The 20,851-nt window shown below is 53.1% G+C and overlaps 1 protein-coding gene and 1 long non-coding RNA gene across 2 annotated transcripts in view; both read right to left on the reverse strand.

Annotated features, from left to right (window-relative positions):
• Positions 1-11,111, reverse strand: part of CTCFL (CCCTC-binding factor like) — a 30,641-nt gene extending 19,530 nt beyond the window's left edge. Inside the window, exons 1-6 of the mRNA XM_060620973.3 lie at positions 10,570-11,111; positions 9,652-9,877; positions 5,481-5,651; positions 5,029-5,162; positions 2,176-2,296; positions 647-796 (exon numbers count right to left, since the gene is read on the reverse strand). Coding sequence (XP_060476956.2) covers positions 647-796; positions 2,176-2,296; positions 5,029-5,162; positions 5,481-5,651; positions 9,652-9,877; positions 10,570-11,106 — 1,339 coding nt within the window. The 5' untranslated portion in view covers positions 11,107-11,111. The remainder of the gene's footprint in view (positions 1-646; positions 797-2,175; positions 2,297-5,028; positions 5,163-5,480; positions 5,652-9,651; positions 9,878-10,569) is intronic.
• Positions 11,112-14,549: 3,438 nt separating this feature from the next.
• LOC132670463 (uncharacterized) lies at positions 14,550-15,959 on the reverse strand. The gene is made up of 3 exons (XR_009606707.2): positions 15,844-15,959; positions 15,179-15,372; positions 14,550-14,664 (listed from the first exon to the last, which is right to left on the reverse strand). It is a non-coding gene; the product is annotated as an uncharacterized LOC132670463 (long non-coding RNA).
• Between the last annotated feature and the right edge of the window lie 4,892 nt (positions 15,960-20,851).

A 20,851-nucleotide genomic window follows, 5' to 3' on the forward strand; every position in this document is an offset into this window, starting at 1 on the left:
GGCGGGTTCTGTTCTTGCTCTGTGGTGTTTTGTGCCACGAAGGGGACGTAACCATGTCACAGTAAAGGATTTCAGGCCCTGGCTGGCCTCCTTTGCTGAAGGGAGTTCCTTAAGGGGAGGACTGGTTTTGGTCCTTTTGCCACTTCGGCCGCCAGAACTTTAGAGGATTACAGCAAGAGCCTAAGAAAAGTCTGCGGAGCGTCACTGGTGGGGACATTAACAGAGTCAGAACCTATAACGAGTCCCTGCACCTCCGGATTCGGGGGACTTGGGGACAGATCACTCTATGTCTCTAGGCCCCTTCATCATCTGCTTCATCTGTAGAAGGAGGCCTAGGGTGGGATGAAACAAGACCCGTGACAGTGCTGCAGGACCTGAAATACCTGTGACTGTCATCGGGTGTACCTGCAACGGAACGGGCCCTCGGCCAGCGCTCCGAGCCGAGCCATGAAACCGCACCTCTTCAGTCTCGCCACTAGATGGCGCCACAGGACCGCTGGGGGGAAAAAAACTCCCTCTTCCGGAGTAGGTCCTGCAGCCCAGCTGCCTCCCTGTAACCAGGCCCAGGGCTCCAGGGTCCAGGACGCGCCTCCAAGGAGCCCGCAAATACCGTAGTTAAAGGAAGCTCATTAAGCCAGACACTCACGCAGGTCGCTCTTCCTTGCGATGACGGTGGCACAGTGCGGACACTGGTACTTGGGGACATTCTTGCTGTGCTTCTGCAGAACGTGTATTTTCATGGTGCCGCTCTGCGTGAAGCGTGTGTGGCACACGTGGCATTCGTAGGGCTTCTCACCTGTGACACGGATGACAAAAGTGACCCTCTGCACGGCGGCTTCGCCCAGCAGGCCCTGAACCTCCCCAAAGGTCTTGGGAGCCGAAAGCTTTTCTGCTGTCCCCGGGGCTCCTTTCTCCACCCTTCCCTCAACCGTTCAGCCCCACAGTTTATGCCGGGTTCCTAAATCAAGCCCGGACAGACAGCGTTGGGTCGAGTAGGGCTGTGTGGACAGTGGCCCAGACGGGCGGCTCTCCTAACATCTGGCGGCTGACTCGTCACTTAGCTATCCGGTTCCTGCCGTGGCATCAAGAACCGAGATGTCCACGGAAACGTATTCTTCGTACCAAAAAGACAAACAAGCAAACAGACAAAAAAAAAACCCCACAAAGCGAGTACTAGAAATACCACACAATCCACGAATGCCACTTCTGGGGACTTATGCGAAGAAAGGGAAAACAGTAATTCGCAAAGACATGTGCCCCCCTACGCTTACTGCAGCATTATTTACAAACACCGAGATACGGAAGCAGCCCCAGGGTCCGACAGATGGATGGCTACAGAAGATGTGGTAAATACACAACGGAGTATCGTTCAGCCGCAAAACAAGAATGAAATCTTGCCATTTCCAACAACATGGACGGACTTAGGGGGCATCGGCCTCCGTGAAAGAGGCAGATGGAGAACGACAAATACCTATGTTGTCACTTATATGTGGGATCTTTGGAACAAAACAGACAGAAACAGACTCATAAATACAGAGAACTGGTAGTTTCCGTAGGACGGGGCGGGGGGGGGGGTAGCAGCCGGGGGACGGGCCAACAGGTGAAGGGCATTATGAGGCACGAAGGTGAAGGGCATTACGAAGCACGAAACCAGCACACTTTACGTTTTGCCTTAAAACTGAAGGGTCCCCGGGGCGCCTCGGGGGGCTCAGACGGTTAAGCGTCCGACTTCGGCTCAGGTCACGATACCGCGGTCCGCGCGTTCAAACCCTGTGTCGGGCTCGGTGCTGACAGCTCGGAGCCTGGAACCTGCTGCGGATTCTGTGTCTCCCTCTCTCTCTGCCCCTCCCCTGCTTACTCTCTCACTCTCCATCTCTCCCTCAAAATAAAATGAACTTTAAAAAAAACCCTGAAGGGTCAGTTAAGCATGTGACTTTGAGCTCCCCGACAAACCTCGCCAGCAGGCACTGGACGGCGTCCTACTTGGCCCCTCGGGGTCCCAGCACGGTACTCACGTGGCCTCCCTCCGCGCCAAACAGGCGCAGACGTGCGGATCCAGATCCCCGTGTGGGAAAAGCACAAAGAAATTCACTCTGCCGCCCGAGCTCTAACTGGGTGGCGGGGAGACAGGGCACCGGCCGAGCCTCCTGGGCCGCCCGCGGGGCCCGTCCTCACCTGAGTGTGTCCTCATGTGTCGCTTCAGCTTGTAGGTGTCTTTGCTGGCGTAGCTGCACAGGCTGCACTGGAAGGGACGCTCCCCCGTGTGCGAGCGGGTGTGTCGCTTTAGCTTGCTCGCCTGGCGAACAGAGAAAGGCCGCTGGTGCCCCCGAAACCTCAGGGCGGTGGCCCAGTCGGCAAAGCGTTCGACTGCGGCTCAGCCCGCGATCTCGCGGGTTCGTGGGTTCGAGCCCCGCGTCGGGCTCTGTGCGGATGGCTCGGAGCCTGGAGCCCGCTTCGGGTTCTGTGTCTCCCCCTCTCTCTGCCCCTCCCCTGCTCGCACTCTGTCTCTCTCTCTCTCTCTCTCTCTCTCTCAACAATAAACATTAAAAAGAACAAAAAGAAATAATAAAAAGCAGTAGTGTCTTCAACTAATCAGAGTTATAAAAGATGCAGAAATCGGCCCGAGTTTAACCTCAGAGCGTATTTCACACACTGAAAAACATGAACCGGTCGTTATTTTTATTTTCTGTCGTGGACGAAGTTTCTCATTTGATTGTGTGTGTGTGTGTGTGATCCTTTGTGGATAACGAGCAGTCATTTCGAGAGACTCTCAGGTTCAACTTCACTTTTACAAACTGAACTCTAGCGGCTCAGAGCCATACAGGATTTTATTTGCATTTCCAAGGCAACATGCATCCGATCGCTGTAAAGTTTAGCTCAGGCTGCGGTGCACACAGGGCAGAAAACATCTGTCTGCGTGAATAAAGCAGGAAGCTCGAGGCATCAGGTCTTTGATGGGACGTTTCCCTACGGGCCCTTCGAGTTCACAGTTCTGTGGACCCCCATGGCACATGGACCAAGGGAGGCCTTGCTTTCTATCAAGGGCAGGTTCTGTGTGTCAGTGATTTGTTTATAAGATGAAACTTGGAAGTAAAAGGAAACAAATTCTAATTTGATTAACTACATATCCCAGGCAATCAGTTAAAAGGCAAACCACACACTCCCTCCCATCTGATCATTTTTGGCCTGACTGAGCGCCTTCTAGAACTGCTCTTTTTCTGCGTGTGCTCACGGCAGGCCCGTATCTGCCTTTAGCGGACACGGCCCCATCAGCCACACTCGGGCGACGGAGGTCAGAAAGCCCGCGTCAGCCCTGAGCGCCATCCCAGGAAGGCTGCGCTCGGGTCTGGCTCCCCAGTACGGGATAAGCACACGGAAGCCTGGAGAACATTCAAGAACAACAGAAGACTTGGGACGGAAAACAAGGCCCAAACCGAAAAATGCAGCTTGGATTTTTAGAAGAAAAGTGGACGTCTTTGGGTATATTAGGAGGCAAAGCGAGAAGTTTTAGCAACAACAGCACAAAAAGTTTGGGGAGCGGTAAGAGGGAGCGAAGGCGCTGTGACAGATGTCCCCTGTGGCTGCAGGGAGGAGGGGACAAGGCGCGTTGACAAGGTGTCAGGAGCGCTGTGATATGCCTACGGCTCCGGTACCTTCCTGGTGGCCCAAGCGTCAAGGGATGGTGAGGGGGGCCCAGGCGGCTCCCCGCTCAGAACCGAGCAGCAGGGAAAGGCTTGGAAACCATACAAAAGGGGTGATGGCAGCGGCTGGGGGGTCCCTCTGTCGAGGCCGACCAGCCCTCGGGCTGCACGCGGACTGCCCACCCCCGAGAAGGGCCTCTGCCAACACACGAGCTTGCTCGGAGAGCCAGAAGGACACCAACGACGGGGCCACTCCGGGCCTCGGGTCCTCAGGAGGCTTTGAGTTCTGAAACCTCCTCTCGGGGTTTCCACACGCAGCCACCACCTTTAACTCCGATGGCAAATCATTTTTAAAAATAGTAACAGTGTGGGGAAAAGAATTCCTGAACCAAATCCTGACCCCGTGCGCCAACTTTCCTAGTTGATGAAACACGGTTGCGCCATGACTGTATTTAAACTTGAGGCCTCCCCTTTAACTCCGTTCCTTTCGTGTGTGTGATCCCTTCCCAACTGGGCTCAGACTCAGGACAGAGGGCCGAGTCCTTAAACGGTGACCGCAGAGACCTGACGCTGGAAAGGAAGTGTCACATTCTTCTGTCATTTCATTTAGGGTGCAGCTAGGCCTGCCAGAAGGTATAAATACGAGAGAATTCAAAGGAACACGACACATAATTGGAAATCTGAGAAAGGTGGTCTGTCTGTAATTAAGACAGGAAACGGGCCGTGTCTGAATGCTCACACAAGTCGCTTTTTATCTGACCAGGGGCCCCGGAGGTAAGGTCCAAAATTGCAGCAAAAACCCACACTGAATCTGTGTTCTATGTCAGAGCAAATACATTTTGATTTTGTAGAACTGACTACACTCCACAGAGCACCGGACAGAACTTAACACACTTGAGAATTATTTCCCAAGTAGAAGTGATTATATTTGTAATTCGTACACCTTTCATGTTGCTTTCACGAGTTGGTAATCAAAAAAAAAAAAAAAAAATCCAATTTTCTATTTTAAACGTATAAAATGAAAACGAGTATCATTTCCCACAGAGATTTTCTACGAATAATATCTTTAGCGAAACCTATTTTGTAAGAGATTCTGTTAGTGCGACTTAACTTTTGCGTCAACTTTTTAAATTTCTTGTCTGATGTTTATTTTTGAGAGAGACACAGAGTGTGAGCAGGGGAGGGGCAGAGAGAGAGAAAGGGAGACAGAGGCTTTGAAGCAGGCTCCAAACTCTGTCAGCAGAGAGCCCGACGTGGGGCTTGAACTCACAAACCATGAGATCATGAGCTGAGCTGAAGTCGGACACTTAACGAACTGAGCCACTCAGGCGCCCCGTGTCAAGTTAGAAAGAATGCCACAAAGCCCTACGGACAAGGACGGACTTACTTCCACGCTGGCGTACTTGCAGATGGAACATTTAAAGGGTTTCTCGTGAGTGTGTTTGTAACGTCTGTGTCGGACAAGTTCTCCACTGGTGACAAATGCCATGACACAGTCACCACACTTGTAGGGCCTGGTTCCTGTAAAATCACAAGTTCAGCCTTCTCAGATAAGACTTCGCCACAAATATCCCTAGGGATTTATAACCTATCAATTAGACTCCGTTTCAAAACGCTCTAACAATGAAGAAGGGGTCCTGTAAACCCTAACTACCCCCAGACACGTGTGAGAAGAAAATCTTCGTAACACTCGATGTTTTTAAGCACAATCGAAGAAGGCAAAACCAAAGGGGTCGAGACAGACACGTTACTCTCAAGTGCAGATAGGTGGATTCGCATTCGTACGTAAACCTTAAACACGCATCCTTCGTGGGAGATAATTCTTCTCCCCTGGTTTACCTGTGTGAGTGTTGATGTGATTCCGCAGAAGAGTGACCGTGCGGAAAGCTTTCAGGCACAGGTGGCACACGTGGGGCTTTTCGGTGCCGTGAGTTTTCATATGACGATTAAAACTCGAAATTCTAGAAGAGGTGAACACGCAGCTATCACAGCAGAAGGGTCGTTTTGCTTCTGCAGGAAGAAGATACAGAGGCTGTGTATTTGGAAAAATCTTTTGTTTCGATGTTGAAATTCCACTGAAACACATCAAAGTCACTCGGTACATCCTTTTTCTGGTTTTTTTTTTTTACGCGTAATACGGTAACCCAACAGGAGACGTTCCACGCAAACGGTGACCGGAAGAGCTGAGGCAACTCTAGCGATAGACAAAACAGACTTAAGGCAAATAGTGTTCCAAGAGACAATTAAGGACGTTACATAACGATAACAGACTCGATCTATCACAAAGGTAGGACAGTTATAAACATATACGCGCCCCACGACACGGTCCCAAAATACTTGAAGCAAAAATTGACAGAAGTGAAGGTGGAGAGAGGCGCTTGGAGATTCCAACGCCCTACTTTCAACAATGGAGAGGATCAGCAAGGAAACAGAAGACCCCCCGCCATCAACCAAACAGACGTAACAGACATCTACAGAACACCACTCAACACCAGCACGGTGGACATTATTCTCCTCACGTGCAAACGGAAACTTCCTCAGGAAAAGCCACGTGTCAGGCCACAAAACGAGCGTCAACAAATTTAAAAATATGGAAATCATATGCTCTCTGACTGTGATGGCACTAAAGTGGCAATCGGTAACAGGAGGAAGCTTGGAAAATTCACACATGTGTGGAAATTAAACAGCACGCTCACAGGTGACCGATGGGTCAAAGAAGACATCACAAAGCCACTGCGAAATGCTCTGAGCTGAATGGAAGTGACACACAGCACACCAAAGCTTATAGCATGTAGCGAAAGCAGTGCTCGGAGGAGAAGTTTTAGCTGTAGACACCTACGTGAAAAAAGAAAAAGCATTTCGGGTCAATAACCTAACTTTACATCCTGAGGAACTAGAAAAGTAAGAGAAATCTAAACCCAAAGCTAGCAGAAGGAAGGAAATCATGAAGACTCTAGTGGAGATAAATGAGATCGAAGACAGAAAAACAACAGAACTGATGAAAGCAAAAATAGGTTCTTTGAAAAGATCACCACTGACAAACCTTTACCCGGACTTGCAACTGGGAAACAAACGAGACAAGTCAAATAAGCAAAAGCAGGAACGGAAAGTGGGGACATTACTACCAACTGCACAGAGGGACAGAGCTTATAAGAGAATACTGCGAGCCACTGTCTGCCAGCAAACCAGATAACCCAGAGAAAATGGAAAATTCTTACAAACACACAAGCCACCATAACTGGCTCCAGAAGAAACAGAAAATCGGAATAGCGCTATAGCAAACAAAGAGATTGAGTCATTCATCAAAAAAACTACCCACAAAGAAATCCCTAGGACCAGAGGGATTTACTGGAGAATTCTACCAGGTGCTTAAAGAATTAACATCAATCCTGGGGCGCCTGGGTGGCTCAGTCGCTTAAGCGTCCGACTTCGGCTCAGGTCACGATCTCGAGGTTCGTGAGTTCGAGCCCCGCGTCGGGCTCTGTGCCGACAGCTCGGAGCCCGGAGCCTGCTTCCGATTCTCTGTCTTCGTCTCTCTCTGCCCCTCCCCCACTCGTGCTCTGTCTCTATCAAAAATAAATAAAATGTAAAAAAAAAAAAAAAGGAATTAACATCAATCCTTTTTCAAAGTTCAGGCACAAAAAAGTAGGACCCGACCGTGAGGCCAGCATTACTCAGACACCAAAGACACCCATCTTCAAATCTTCAGTAGAATTCCAATAAACCAAACCCAGTAGTAGCTTATTAAAAGGATTGTGCACCAGGACCAAGTGGAATTTATCCCAGGAATGGAAGGGTGGTGGGACGTATGGAAACCAAGCAGTGCAACACACCATATTCACAAAAGGAAGGGGAAGGAAAACGCGGTCATCTCAACAGCTTCAGAAAAAAGCACTTTACGAATTCCAACAACACCCAATAAACTTGGAATAGAAGGTTCATGGGTTGACCTGCGTTCCCCAAAAAGATACACTGAAATCCTAACGGCAAATGTCTGTAACTGTGACCTTACCTGCAAATAGGACCTTTGTAGATGTCATCACGTTTAGATGATCATGCCGGATGAGGGTGGGTCCTAATCCAGCATGATTGGTACCCGAGTGAGAACAGAAGAAACAGAGAGAGAGAGACACACACAGGGAAGGAGAGTTTTACGTGACAACATGGGCAGACACCAGTGATGTATCCGTAAGCCAAAAAATGTCGTGATTGTGACAACGGCCAGACGCTAAGAAAAAGGCACAGAACATGTTCTTTCCTAGAACCTTCCAACAGCATGATCTCGATCTCAGGTTTCCAGCCTTTGGGACCACGAGAGAATCCATTTTTTGTCGTTTACGGCACCCAGCTTGCGGTATTTTGTTACGGCAGGCACCAGGAAACGAATACAGGCGCCAATTAAAAAATAAAAGATTTCAACAGACATTCCTCCAAAGAAGACCTACGAGTGGCCAATAAGCACATCAAAATATATGCGACATCATCAGGCGCCAGGAAAATGCAAATCAAAACCACGATGAGATAACTCTTTACATCCACTAGGACGGCTATTGTGGCTTCAAGACGGGAAGTTAAGTGTCAGCAAGGACGTGGAGACACTGGAACCCCCTGACGCCGCTGGTGGGATTGTAAATCGGGGCAGCTGCAACCGTGAGTTGCAACCGGAAGAACAGAGAGAAAGCATTCCAACAAAAGCCTGTGCGCGAATGTTCACGGCGGCACTCTGGCGACGGGTGGACGGATGGGAACAAAATAGGCTGTACCTGCGACGCAGTGCGACTCAGGAATGAAGGAACAAAGCCCTGACAAATGCTACCACGTGGGCGCAGCTTGCAAACATCAGGCCAAGGGAAGACACCCAGACACAAAAGGGCACGTGTTTTAGGTGCATGAGTCCATGTAAGGGAAATGTCCAGAACGTCCCGATGCTACGTGGGAATACTTTGGGGGATGAAAATAGCCTGGAATTAGTGGTGAGGGTTGCACAAAATTGTGAACATATTAAAAATAAAGCGAGCTAGGAATTGGGAATTTGGGGGTACGATCTCCTGCTTTAAATACAGGAGAAACGCTATATACGGGGACACACATCATAGCAAAGGTTGCAGACTCAACCCCCTGCTGAGGCCAGAGGCGATAAACCCAAATGAATGCTTCTACCCACAGGTTAAGATCAGGTTAAGTGACTTTTGAAACTGAGTCACCTCCCCACCCCGGCCACCTGCGGCTGAGAGGAAACAGCCGAGCGTTGCCAGATTTGACTTTGCAGAAATGAGCTAGAAACTGAGATTTGAGGGACCAACTCTCTTGATTTAAGTAAGTGAGACCCTGGTATTTTCTAAAAAGCTCAACAATTTTTGAGGGTCAATTTATTCTGTGGGCGGCCGCCAGGCAACCTGGGTTTTAATGTGACTCTAAGAGAGCTTCAAGGTCCTTCTTAACCTGGTCTCATCACCCTCTTTGGGCACCCACCGTGGGGCTCTCCGGGAGCCGTCCACTTTACGAAGGCACATACTTCTGGAGCTACCCCCACGGGCCATCTCCTGCCGCCTGGAATGGCGATCCCGTCTTAATGGTTTCTGAGTCCTCTCCCTGAGCCTCGCCTAACATCAGATGCTCTGCTGCCTTGTGGACATCACCCCTTCTCCCGGCCCCCAGGCCCTCGCCCTCACCTCCATCAGCCCTGCATTCCCCTGCCCCCGCCTTCCCCTGCTTCCACCCGCCGGCTGCAAACTAGGGGCAGATCAGGGCCCACCTTCTCTGTTCTCACGCAGCACTTGGCAGAATTATTTTTACAGTGCCTTTAGAACATTTCTGTCCGAGACACAAAGCTCTTTGGGGTTCGATTCCCCATACAGACCATTAGCTTCAACTTTCTGCCGTTTCCTGACATTTCGGAAGCCAACCGAAAGGCGACCCCATAAAATTTCAACCCCCATCCCGTTCCCCTGAAGGAAAAGCACAGCCCCCCTGGGACGCAGGGTCTCTTACGCTAAGCGAACCGGCCTACCCTTTGCCTTTTTCTGATTGTTTGTAGAGTTGGCTTTTTCAGCACGGCCTTGACCGGAGGCAGGTCTGTCTTCCTGTTCTCCCACGTTTAAGTTTGAAATTGTCAGAACAATTTCGTCACTTCCTTCGTCTCCAGGCTTGGCTTCCACGAGAAAGAACTGCTCCTGGGTCTGGGCGCGGAACCCTCCTTCAGCAGACGGCTGGTCCTCCCCCTGACCTTTCTCAAGCTGATAAACAAAAATGAGTATTCACACAAATACTATACCCTCGATGACAATCGATAAAACTCTTTGCCGGGATGAAACCGCAGAATACGTAAAGAACAAAAAACAAAGAAGCACAGATTATTCAGTGCAACCAAAATGCTTAAGCCATAACTACTAAGCACCAAGGGTTTTGGTAAGAAAATGTCACACAATTTTAAAACAAAACAAAACACACGCACAGCACCCTGTAATATTCTAATCTAATTTTTTAACCCCTTAGAAAAGAACACGAAGGGGGCACCTGGGTGGCTCAGTCGATTGAGCGACCGACCCAACTTCGGCTCAGGTCACGATCTCACGGTTCGTGGGTTCGAGCCCCGCATCGGGTTCTGTGCTGACGGCTCGGGGGCCTGAAGCCTGCTTCGGATTCTGTGTCTCCCTCTCTCTCTGCCCCTCCCCACATTCTCTCTCTCGCTCTCAAAAATAAACATTAAAGCAAAAAAAGAAAAAGAAAGAAAAGAACATAAGGTCTCCCGAGATCTTCCCAGGGCATTATTTTTACCGTGCTTAATTTTAAAGTGCAATTTTTAAACTGCTTGTCCATACCCAATACCGCACCAAGAGCCACTTTTAAAAAAACAACCACAAAAAAAGAAAAGCCGCTGGGAGTTTTCCCTCTATGTACAGGGTCTGTTTATTAAAACCGGCCGTACCTTGACCGACCCGGTGCTTTCGGCCAAGCTCACCACAAACTTGGTGTCTTCGCTGGCCGCGGCCACACTGCCCTCCAGAACGTGAAGCTGCATCACCTCCAGCTCTTGCAAAGTGTACGCGTCTTCCTGGATGCTAATGGCCACGCACTGCTGGGACCCCTCGTCCAGCCACAGCAGAGACTGCTCCCCGCCGCTGGCCTGCCGGGCCGCCCCCTGCACCCCTTCCCGGCCCTGCGGTGTCAGCCAGCCGACGTCCTGTAGATGCACGTCTTCGGAGGAAAAGTGCACCATCTGCAGGGTCGCGATGTGTTTCTCGCTCTCCTCCGTGGTGAGCACCAGCTCCCGCTCCCCCTCCAGCATCTTGGCCTGGAGGACCCCATAGGTGCCCTGGGCCTCCACGTTTCCGGGGCCCAGGTGTTCCCTCCCTCTGCACGCTCCCTCTTCCTGCACCACTTCCAGGGCTTTTGCCGGCATCAACTCCCATTCTTTGATTTTGGTAAACTGCTCAGAAGGGACGGAGAGCTCAGTCCCTGCCATCGTGACGTGGCCTGTGTAAGAAAGAAGCGAGCCGTCTTCGTAGGGCACAGGGCGGTTCGATCAAGGCATGCCAAGGTCCTGGCCTCCTGCGAGTCAGGGCTAAGTTGATTCAGCCTAGGCCTGGAAGAGGCTGAGCCTAAACAGGGTTTAAGCTAAAGCCGGCATTAGTCCAGAAGATTCTAGAACCCACGGGGTTGGGCCTGAAGTCGGCTTTTGGCAAATGCACGTTCCAGGCCTGGCAAAGGGGGGTGGGGGGCGCTTAGCAGGGTCCGGGGCCGTGCACGCCGCTAGGCCTAGAAAGCTCGGGTCTGAGTGGGCTTTCAGCAAATGCACGTGCAAGGGGGGGCCCGAGCAAACTTTCCACCACGTGGCACGTCCAGATCGAGCGCCGTCTGTGCCGCCTGGACTTTGGGCCTGGAGCCCACGCAATCTCGGCAGAGCAGGCTTCAGCCCCGGGCACGCACACCCTGGGCGTTCGGGGCGCCCCCACTCCCGGTCCCACCCGACGCCGGCCCTCCACGCCTAGCCCGGGGCCCCCCCCTCCCCAGCCCCGCCCGCCCACACCCACGTGGCACCAGCCTGTGTCCCGGAGGGGCCTGGCGTCCAGCCCCAGGGACGGCCCCTCACCCGGGAGGCGTGGCCTGGGCGCCAAGCCCACCCCGTCTAGACGCGGGGTGGCCTCCACCTCGAGCCAGCCGCGAGCCTTGTGCCGCCAGCTACCGCCTGCAGCTCGCAGGCCGCTTGGATGCGAGGGTCCATGCAGCAGCGCGCAGGCGCTGGGCTGGGCGGGAAAGAGGGGCTCAGCGTGCAAGGGGCGGAGCCAGGGGAGAGGGATGATGCAAGGGACGATGGGGGAGTTGGAAGGGGAGGGGCACCCTCAGGGGGAGCTGAGACCCGGATAGATATGGAGCGGAAATGGGGGCCACCTGCAAGGGGCACACGGGGGACGGATGGGGGGAAAGCATATGGGCACCTGCAGGGGGCGCGGAGAGACCCTAGGGGCAGAGTAGTGGGGGCACCTGGGTGGGGGAGGGACTAAGATGGGGGGAGGGGAATGCACGAGGGAGGGAAATGGGACCTGCAAAGGGCGCCGAGAGACCCCGGGGGCAGGTGGATGGGAAAGGGGAGTGGTGGGGGCACCTGGGGCGGGGGGGGGAAATGCAAGAGGAGGGAAAGTCCGGCGGGACCTGCAGGGGGCGCCGAGAGATCCCGGGAGCAGGTGGATGGGAAGGGGGAGTAGAGGGACCACCTGGGGGGGGAGCAGAGCAGAGACTTGGGGTAGGAGCGTGGATAAGGTGGGGGCGTGCCAGGGAGGGAGAACTCTGAGGAGTTGGGAAGCACGGAGTGGGTAGATGGGCAGGGGCGGTGGATGGGTAGTGGGGGAGCCCGTGGCGGGGTGGGGGGGCTCCGGAGGTTCTGGTGAGCGGGACAGAGAATGGCAGGGAGCCCAGACAAGGGTGGGGCGTGGAAGTCCATGGAACAGAAGGGGAGAGGTAGGAAGGGGCTCCGGGGAGGAGACACAGGGGGCAAGAGGGAAGCAGAGCAGAGCCGGTGGAGCCGGTGGGGTTGGTGGGAGCGTGGAGGGGAGGGAGGGCTGGGCTCGGGCGGGAGTGGGAGCTGCAGGCCAGCTGGCGTCTTCTCCCGATCTCCAGACCTTCCAGGCCTTACCAAGTTCTTTCCCCAACATCTCAGGGCGGGCGGGAGAAGGCGGGGGAAAGCGAAGGACAAAGGGACCAGGCAGGAGCGCGCCGTGCGCCGCCGGGCTTTTCGCTTAAAAGGGCGGCTTGCCTGGTGTGCGAATTTCACCTCAATAAATTCTTTTTAATGGAAATTAATAATTTTGATGGTCTCCAGAAGGAGTTGGTTGGTGTCTTCAGCTAGGTCCAAAATCGATGCATGCAAGTTTGGAGCGAAGGGTGATTAAGATAGTCTGCCGTACGTTGATTGGTTTTTTTTTTTTTTAAGGTATGGTTTTACAACATTCCAGGGAATCATCCCATTTTGTTTTCACTTTTTTCAAGATTTGAATACAATTTTAATGGAATTTTCTTGTTTGCTGATTGCGCATAAACTTATTTGGATGATGGGGGGAGGGGGTTCTGTACAGACAACGCAGGAGACGACAGTCTTGAGGAGAAGGCTCTGATGGGTTTCCAAAGCCTCGGAGGAGAAATAGTTTCTTTCTTTCTTTCTTTTTTTTTTTTTAAGTTTATTGTTTAATTAGAGATTGAGAGAGAGTGCAAATGGGGGAGGGGCAGAGAGGGAGAGCGAGAATCCCAAGCAGGCTCCATGCTGTCAGCACAGAGCCTGATGCAGGGCTCGAACTCAGCAGTAATGCCTTTGTGACTTAGATTCTCGGATCGCCGGTTTTAAATATTGTGTCTGGGGTTTCTGTTACGATAAGTGTACTCCACGGGGGAGATAGTTCTTTGAAGGTCGTGGGAAAATAGCGTGTTCTAACAACCGCTTTTAGATCATTTAAATGAGTTTTTCTGCTTGAACAACCCCCACCTACTTAGTGCCTTCTCTGGTAATTTTGCATTATCGCTCCAACACTCATGCGGCTAGAAAGTTTTGCCAGTGTTTAGGCCACAAATTTGTGATGAGAAATTTCAACTACTGGGGCCCCTGGGGGGCTCTGTCGGTTGGGCGTCTGACTTCGGCTCAGGTCACGATCTCATGGTTCGTGGGTTCGCGCCCCGCGTCGGGCTCTGGGCTAACAGCTAGAGCCTAGACCGGCCTAGAGCCTGCTTCGGGTTCTGTGTCTCCTCTCTCTGCCCCTCCCCTGCTCGTGTTCTGTCGCTCTCTCTCAAAAGTGAATAAACACTAAAAAAAATATTAAAAAAGAAAAGAAATTTCAACTACCAATTAAAAATGAAAATTTTAAAGGAGATATAAGGCCAAGTGGGAGGATGGCCATGGAGAGGGGAAACCAAGGTAGACTTGGAGGAGAAATGTAGGGGCTTAAGGAGAGACAGGGAGAGATGAGCGGGGGGTAGGGGGGTGGCAAGGAGATACGGCAGGAAGAGAGCTGCCTGCGTGGGGCGGGGAGGGTGACGTGGATGGAAGGGAGGCAGGAGGTAAAGCAGAAGAGACAAACCTACGGTTTTCTAAACTTTGCTCCTGAAGTGGGAAGTTGCCCCAAAGATTGTATTTGTTTTCTTTCCTCTTGGCAGACGTTCTTGGGAGCCACCAGGGGAAGCCAACTTGGAACCCATTAGGGGGCTGGCCAAGGAAAACCCCTTTGGAGCCTCTGAGGGGCCCTGTTTGAGGGGCCTCTGAGGGGACACCTCAGAAGGTCGCCTTCCTTCAGGAGGGTCCAGGCAGCCCCACTGACCAGGGAAAGGAGAGGAGCCTTGGCGAGTGGATCACGACGAAGGAAAACCACTGTCGGGGCCGTGAGGTGGCCGACGTTGAAACAGCGTTCCCGGGCCAGGCTGCCAGCCTGACCGTGCCTGTGGATGGGGTTAAAAGATCTGGGCAACGGTGTTTGGAGCCGCCGTGTAGCCCGGACTCGATCCCAAGGCAGTGGGCACGTCTGGCAGTCTCTGGAAGAATCTGGAAAGTCAAGGTCACATTTTAGCAGTGTCGGCATCTTTGGGCCACAACTGGCTGTAAGTACGCGCCGCCTCCGATCCCCGTTCCCTGTGGAATCTGAACTGACTCTTCCCTTCGGACTCCACAGACCTCCCTGTGTTGGCGGATAACATTTGGAGGGAGACACCCCAGGAGGGAGATGCTGGCTTTCTGCCAAAAGGCCGGGGGAGCCCAGGAGACTAGAAATGTAAGAGGTGGGATCCCATTTGTCCCTGAGCATGTGCAGCGCTTTCTGCCAGGTGGACTCACGATCCCTGCTGCTTAGGGCATCGAGATAGAGCACGAGGCAGGTTGCCTGCATTTAGTCTAGAGTGAAATAAACAATTAACTCCTGGGCCCACGACCTTCTCGTCAAACCCACACTCCTCAGATTCACCTCCGTTCCTTCCTTGATCTGCCCTCCCCTGTCCCTCTTTGCAAACCTTTTTCCAGCGATTCCCGGTCCCCGCTCCATTATGACCCGCCTCCTACTTACCCCTCAAGTGGCCTCGACAGACGTAAACTGGGCTGTGTGTCTGCTGGGCCTCGAACCCGGAGCTTTGCTTTGCGCGTCGTAGGTGGCCCCCGGTGCGCCCGTGGCTATGGCATATCCTCTCCCGGAGGCAAGTGCTCCTTTGTCTCCTCACGGTGCCCAGGGTGGTGATGGGCCAGCCCGGGTTCACCCAGTGCCTGTCGTACAATTGCCGGTCACTTGCCTCCCCCTGATAGTGATGCTTACGATGCCTCTTGTCCTGGGTCCCCTGCCCGCCCGGCGGGTTCCTTGAAGGTTCTCGCAGCCCTCTGTAACATTGTCGTTTTAGCGTTTGGGGCGGTATTGTTCCCTGGGGGGGGGGGGGGGTCCGTGTCATCAGCCCTCGGTCAGCCAGCGTGGCTCCAAGCGGAGAAGGGTCCTGGCCGAGTATATGGTGCATAGCACACAAAATACAGCAGGTGGGGAAGGCCACGCTAGGGCTTGGCTGCGGGAAGCAGATGTTCGAGTACCTTCTGTTCAGAGGCTCTCTTGGCTTACCAGCATTACCTCCAGGGCATGCTTGCGACCAAGCAGGCATGTCCCACGTGTGGGACGGATATGATCCATAATGCTACTCAGAAATGTCATAGATTTAAACAGAGATAGGGAAACGGCCGCTATAAAACTACCTTGGAAGTTAGAAATAAGTCAGGGTCCTGTAGGGCAGCAGGGAACGAGGGAGGCCAGCGGGTGCTACCGCCGTCTTTCGAGATTCTTCTGTCTGCTCTGTGCTTCTCAAGTTTAGTGTCACCAGCCTTGCCGCTCAACGGCTCCCTAGGCCCCTGACCTGAGCGCAGAATCTTCCCGAGGCACGTGGTAAGCGCTTCGGTATCTGAAGTTCCCAAGGGGAAAAAGACCTCAATGATGACATGGTGTGAGAAGGGCTGGAATTGTCATCAGGTCTACCCCGGGAAGGGGCCGTGAGCCGAGGGAGCTAAGCACTTGGCCTGAGTTAGCTCTCGAGTCATCCGGGTAACCTAGGAGGGGGCGATGTCACAACCCCCTTTTTTCCAGTGAAAAGAACAGAAAGGCTAAGAAACGTGCTCAATTCTCAGGAAGAGGAGGAGAGTTAATTACTACTTTGTCCGATGCTAGGATCGGAGAGGAGGCCCCAACTTTTTCTTCTTTCCGCGCGGCTGGCTGTTCTATTTATTTATGTTACTCTGAAGCCTGATAACAACTGGTATGTGAACTGCGATTTAATCCACTCTTAATGATGCGTTGGGCTTCCCCCAAGTCATAAAGATAACTTGTACCCAAAAAGTACATAAACAGCCTAGCTCCTCTGCCTAAAGTGTTTTTGCTATCACTGATTTCAGCCAATGGGTGGCAAAGGAGTGTCCGTTTTCGAACACGCCAGCTAACCTGTTGGGCAAACGTTGTTTTTTATACGGATCGTTACACTTTGAACTTCGGTGTGAACACAGAGCATATGTACTTTTATTTAATGAGCAGCTCGGAATCACTCATGGACTTGGCCACAGGGGTGAGGCGTTTGGGGACACAGGAGGCACAGAAAAGAATTCTTAAAATTGTGTAGAATGTTCCTGAGAAGGGAAGAGGCAGGGTCCAAGCAGGGGAATGTGACTATCGTGCAAACGTGTTCCAGGTGTTCCGGAACTGTCTAGAACTTTATCCTTAAAATTTCTGCCTTGTCCTGCTTGTACGAGAAGCAGCATTTGGGAACTAAATAGATCATAAGTAAAAGCTTTATTACATTTAGTCTGGTTAAAGGGAGTCTGACAACAAACATCTTGGGGGAGAAATCTGGATATGCGTACTCCAGCCCATTAACGGTGGTTAATTTGGGGGCTGGGGGGCTGAAGGAGCCAATATGAAGGACTTTTTTTCTCTGCATAATTTCTTTAAGTAGTACCTTTAGCTGGTGCAGAAGAAGAGGTGATCTCCTGGGGCGCCTGGGTGGCTCAGTTGGTTAAGCGTCCGACTTCAGCTCAGGTCACGGTCTCACAGTGCGTGAGTTCAAGCCCTGCGTCTGGCTCCACACCGCCTGTGCGGACGCCGCTTGGGATTCTCGCTCTCCCCTCTCTCTCTGCCCCTCCCCCGTTCGTGCTTTTTCTCTCTCTCAAAATGAATAAATAAACTTTAAAAACAAACCGACACAACCCAAAGAACGCCATCCCTAAATCTTCTGGCACAGGGCAGATGGAGAGCTCCTTTTTACATTTGTGTATTTCTCAAAGAGGTTTAGCCCTAGAGAAAGGTCTAGATTTGGTGGCAGAGTTCGATCATGCCCGGCTGTGTGCTAACCAGAGGCTGATACGCCGAGAACTGGAAGGCGGTGATGCTCGACACCCGTTGGCGCCGAGGACGCTTCGGGGATGTCCTCCTTTCCACGGAAGTTGCTCCTGCCAAGGTCAGAGGTGAGCCCGAAGTCACGGCTTTATGCTCAGTTCCCAGGACTCGCCTTACTCGACCTTCCGGGGCCATTTAATACCGTGGGCCTCTCGCTCCTCTTTCCTACGCGGCTCTTCCCTCGCGTGTGTGACTATGTGAGCTTACACGGCGAAGGGGACTTTGCAGACGTGACAAAGTTAGGGATGTTGATGCAGGGAGATTTCCTCATCTCTAGCTGGGTGGGGGGGGGGGTGCGGTATCATCATAAGGAGCCTTGTAAGAACGAGGCAGGAGGGACAGAGCCAGAGAAAAGGACACGTGGTCATGGAAGCAGAGAGAGATTGGGGGGGGGGGGGCACTGCTGGCTTCAAAGGAGGAGGAAGGGGCCAGGAGCTAAAGCGTGTGGACACCTCGGGAGGCTGGAAAAGACCGGGGAACGGATTCTGCTGTAGAGCCTCCAGGAGGCGTGTGGTTCTGCTGACTCACTTTAGACTCCCGGCCTCCAGAATGCGAGAGAACAAACGCGTGTCCCTTCAGGCCACTCGGCGGGCAGCTCTGTGTTACATCAGCAGCACGAAACTAGTACCCTTGCACCCGGAGACCCCATCCCTCTGGTCCCCGGCTCCCTCAACAGGGTGGCTGCTCACCCAGGGTGGCTGCTCAACAGGGTGCCCACCCCCTGTGGGACGGTGTTCAACCTTCCCCTCCCCGCGGCCTTCCTGACCTCCCTGTGGCTTTTTTGTTGTGTTGTTGTTTAAAAATTTTTTTAAAAAATATTTATTTACTTTTGAGAGAGGGAGACAGACCGCGAACGGGGGACGGGCAGAGAGAGAGGGAGACACAGAATCCGAAGCAGGCTCCGGGCTCCGAGCCGTCGGCCCAGAGCCCGACGCGGGGCTCGAACTCGTGGACCAGGAGGTCATGACCTGAGCCGACAGCGAGTGATCAACTGACTGAGCCCCCCAGGCGCCCCTGATCTCTCTGTTTAACACCAAACCCCCATAGTCCTTTGGCAGCCCCGTTTTCTTCAGCTTTTGAATGTTGCTGGCACCTTCCCCCCAGACTGAATGCTCATGGTCTGCTAATGACAAATGTTGCCAAAATGCCAGCTCCGCCCGGGGCCAGGGGCCTTTCCGTGTCACCTTCTGCTGTTTGCTCCCTCCCCGGGACTGGATCGACGCCCGCCACCTGTGAGGCACTCGCCCGCTGTCCGCCGAATGAATGAACACGAACGGAGAGTTGAGCAATCATTTTACACAATAGTTTTACCTGGTCCTGGGAGCTGAGTGTCCAAAACAAACGAGCGGTGGGTTCGGTTTACCGTTCCGTTTCGCTGTCGATATTGTTTGACGTCAGAGGCGTCTGACGTTCCTTCAAGATCTCCATTTGTAGAAGGGGCAAAGGCCGCGTGTCACAGTAAAACAGTATAATGTGGACTCCCCCCGACTGAGCTGAGACTATGTTCAGAGTTTACCTGGTCTGCCCAGGGGGTAGCTCTGGCTCTTGACTGACCCACGTCCCAAAATTCATTTCTACAGAATGAAAAGTCAGGATCGTTACTCTGGAAAGGCGAAGGGACGGTTTTCGCTCGGGGCAAGGGTCTACGTTTAGGGTGACAGAGGACTCGGGAGAGGCGGCTTTGCCCTCCGTGGTTGTGGGCTGCCTGCCGAGACACTGCTCTTTTTTTTTTTTTTTTTTTTTTTAATGTTTATTTTCGAGAGATAGAGACAGAGTAGGGGAAGGTCAGAGAGAGGGAGACACAGATTCTGAAGCAGGCTCCAGTCTCTGAGCTGTCAGCACAGAGCCTGATGCACAGAGCCTGACGTGAGGCTCGAACTCACGAACCATGAGATCGTGACCTGAGTGGAAGCTAGATGCTTAACCGACTGAGCCCCCAGGTGCCCCTATCCGTGGCTGTGGACCGCCTGCTGAGATGCTGCTCTTCTACTGTGAACAGTCTGCTTTTCACTCGGGGGTCCTCAGGGCTGTGCTCCCAGCCAAATATTTGTGGGAGGAGGGAAGGAAGAGAGGGAGGGAGGAAGAGAGGGAGGGAGGGAGGGGGGAAGGGAGGGAGGGAGGGAGGGGGGAAGGGAGGGAGGGAGGGAGGGGGGAAGGGAGGAAGGGAGGGAGGGGGGAAGGGAGGGAGGAAGGGGGAAGGGAGGGAGGGGGGAAGGGGGGAAGGGGGGAAGGGAGGAAGGGGGGAAGGGGGGAAGGGAGGAAGGGGGGAAGGGGGGAAGGGAGGGAGGGAGGGAGGAGTGAACACTTCGGAAAGCAGCTGGAGGGGCACCTGGTGGCTCAGTCGGTTAAGCGGCCGGCTTCGGCTCAGGTCATGATCTCACATTTGGGGGTTCGAGCCCCGTGTTGGGCTCTGTGCTGATGGCTCGGGGCCTGGAGCCTGTTTTGGATTCTGTGTCTCCTTCTCTCTCTGCCCTTCCCCCTCTCATGCTCTGTCTCTGTCTCTCAAAAAATAAAGAGAAGAAAAGCAGATGAAAGCTCTGGATGAGTGTGGCGGTGCTGGCCAATAAACGGGGGTCCCAGAGGCTGCCTCTGACCCGAGGGGAGAGGACTCTGTTTAGAGCGACCCGGGTCTGCACTCCTGAGGCGGAGCCGTTCGCGTACTGCAGGTGGAAAGGGGACCCGTCTACGCGGTAACGGAGCCGCTCTGGTCAGAAGGGAAGAATTCACCTGTTTTGGTTTTGCGTTTGTTGTTGGTTTGTTGTTTGAAGGGGTGGGGCGTGGGGGGGAAAGAGCAGAGGGGAAGGGGGCACAGGGAGGGCCCAGTGATCCTGGGAGATGGCTCGAACATCGCTTACAGGGCTATGTTGGTAAACGACAGGGGGTGGGTATCTCCTCCCAACCGCCAACGAGCTCTGCACACACAAAGGCCTTGGGCCATGGTTTGGGGTGTGTGTGTGTGTGTGTGTGCACGCGTGCAGGCCGGGCCCCACGTCTGTGAGGTTGCACGGAATTAGCCCGAACTGGGAGCTTGGGCACAGAGACCACCATAAGGATTCTGGCTCTGTTTCTCAATTTTTTGGTTGTGAAAATAGTTATAGGTTCACAGAACGTTGCAAAAAAAAGTCCCCTTTGCCCACTGTCCCCGGACGGCGACATCTTACGTATTTACTGTGCAGCATCACACCCAGCACGCTGACGTAGGGGCAGCTCACTTTACGTAGAGTTGCACCCTTACACACACTCCTTCGTGTGCACGCGTGTGTGGTTCTGCGGCACGTGTAGATCCGTGTAGCCGGCAGCGCCATCCGGTCACCCCCTCGCCCC

This window comes from Panthera onca, chromosome A3 (genome assembly GCF_046562875.1).
Source record: "Panthera onca isolate mPanOnc1 chromosome A3, mPanOnc1 haplotype 2, whole genome shotgun sequence".
In the NCBI taxonomy this organism is placed as follows: domain Eukaryota; kingdom Metazoa; phylum Chordata; class Mammalia; order Carnivora; family Felidae; genus Panthera; species Panthera onca.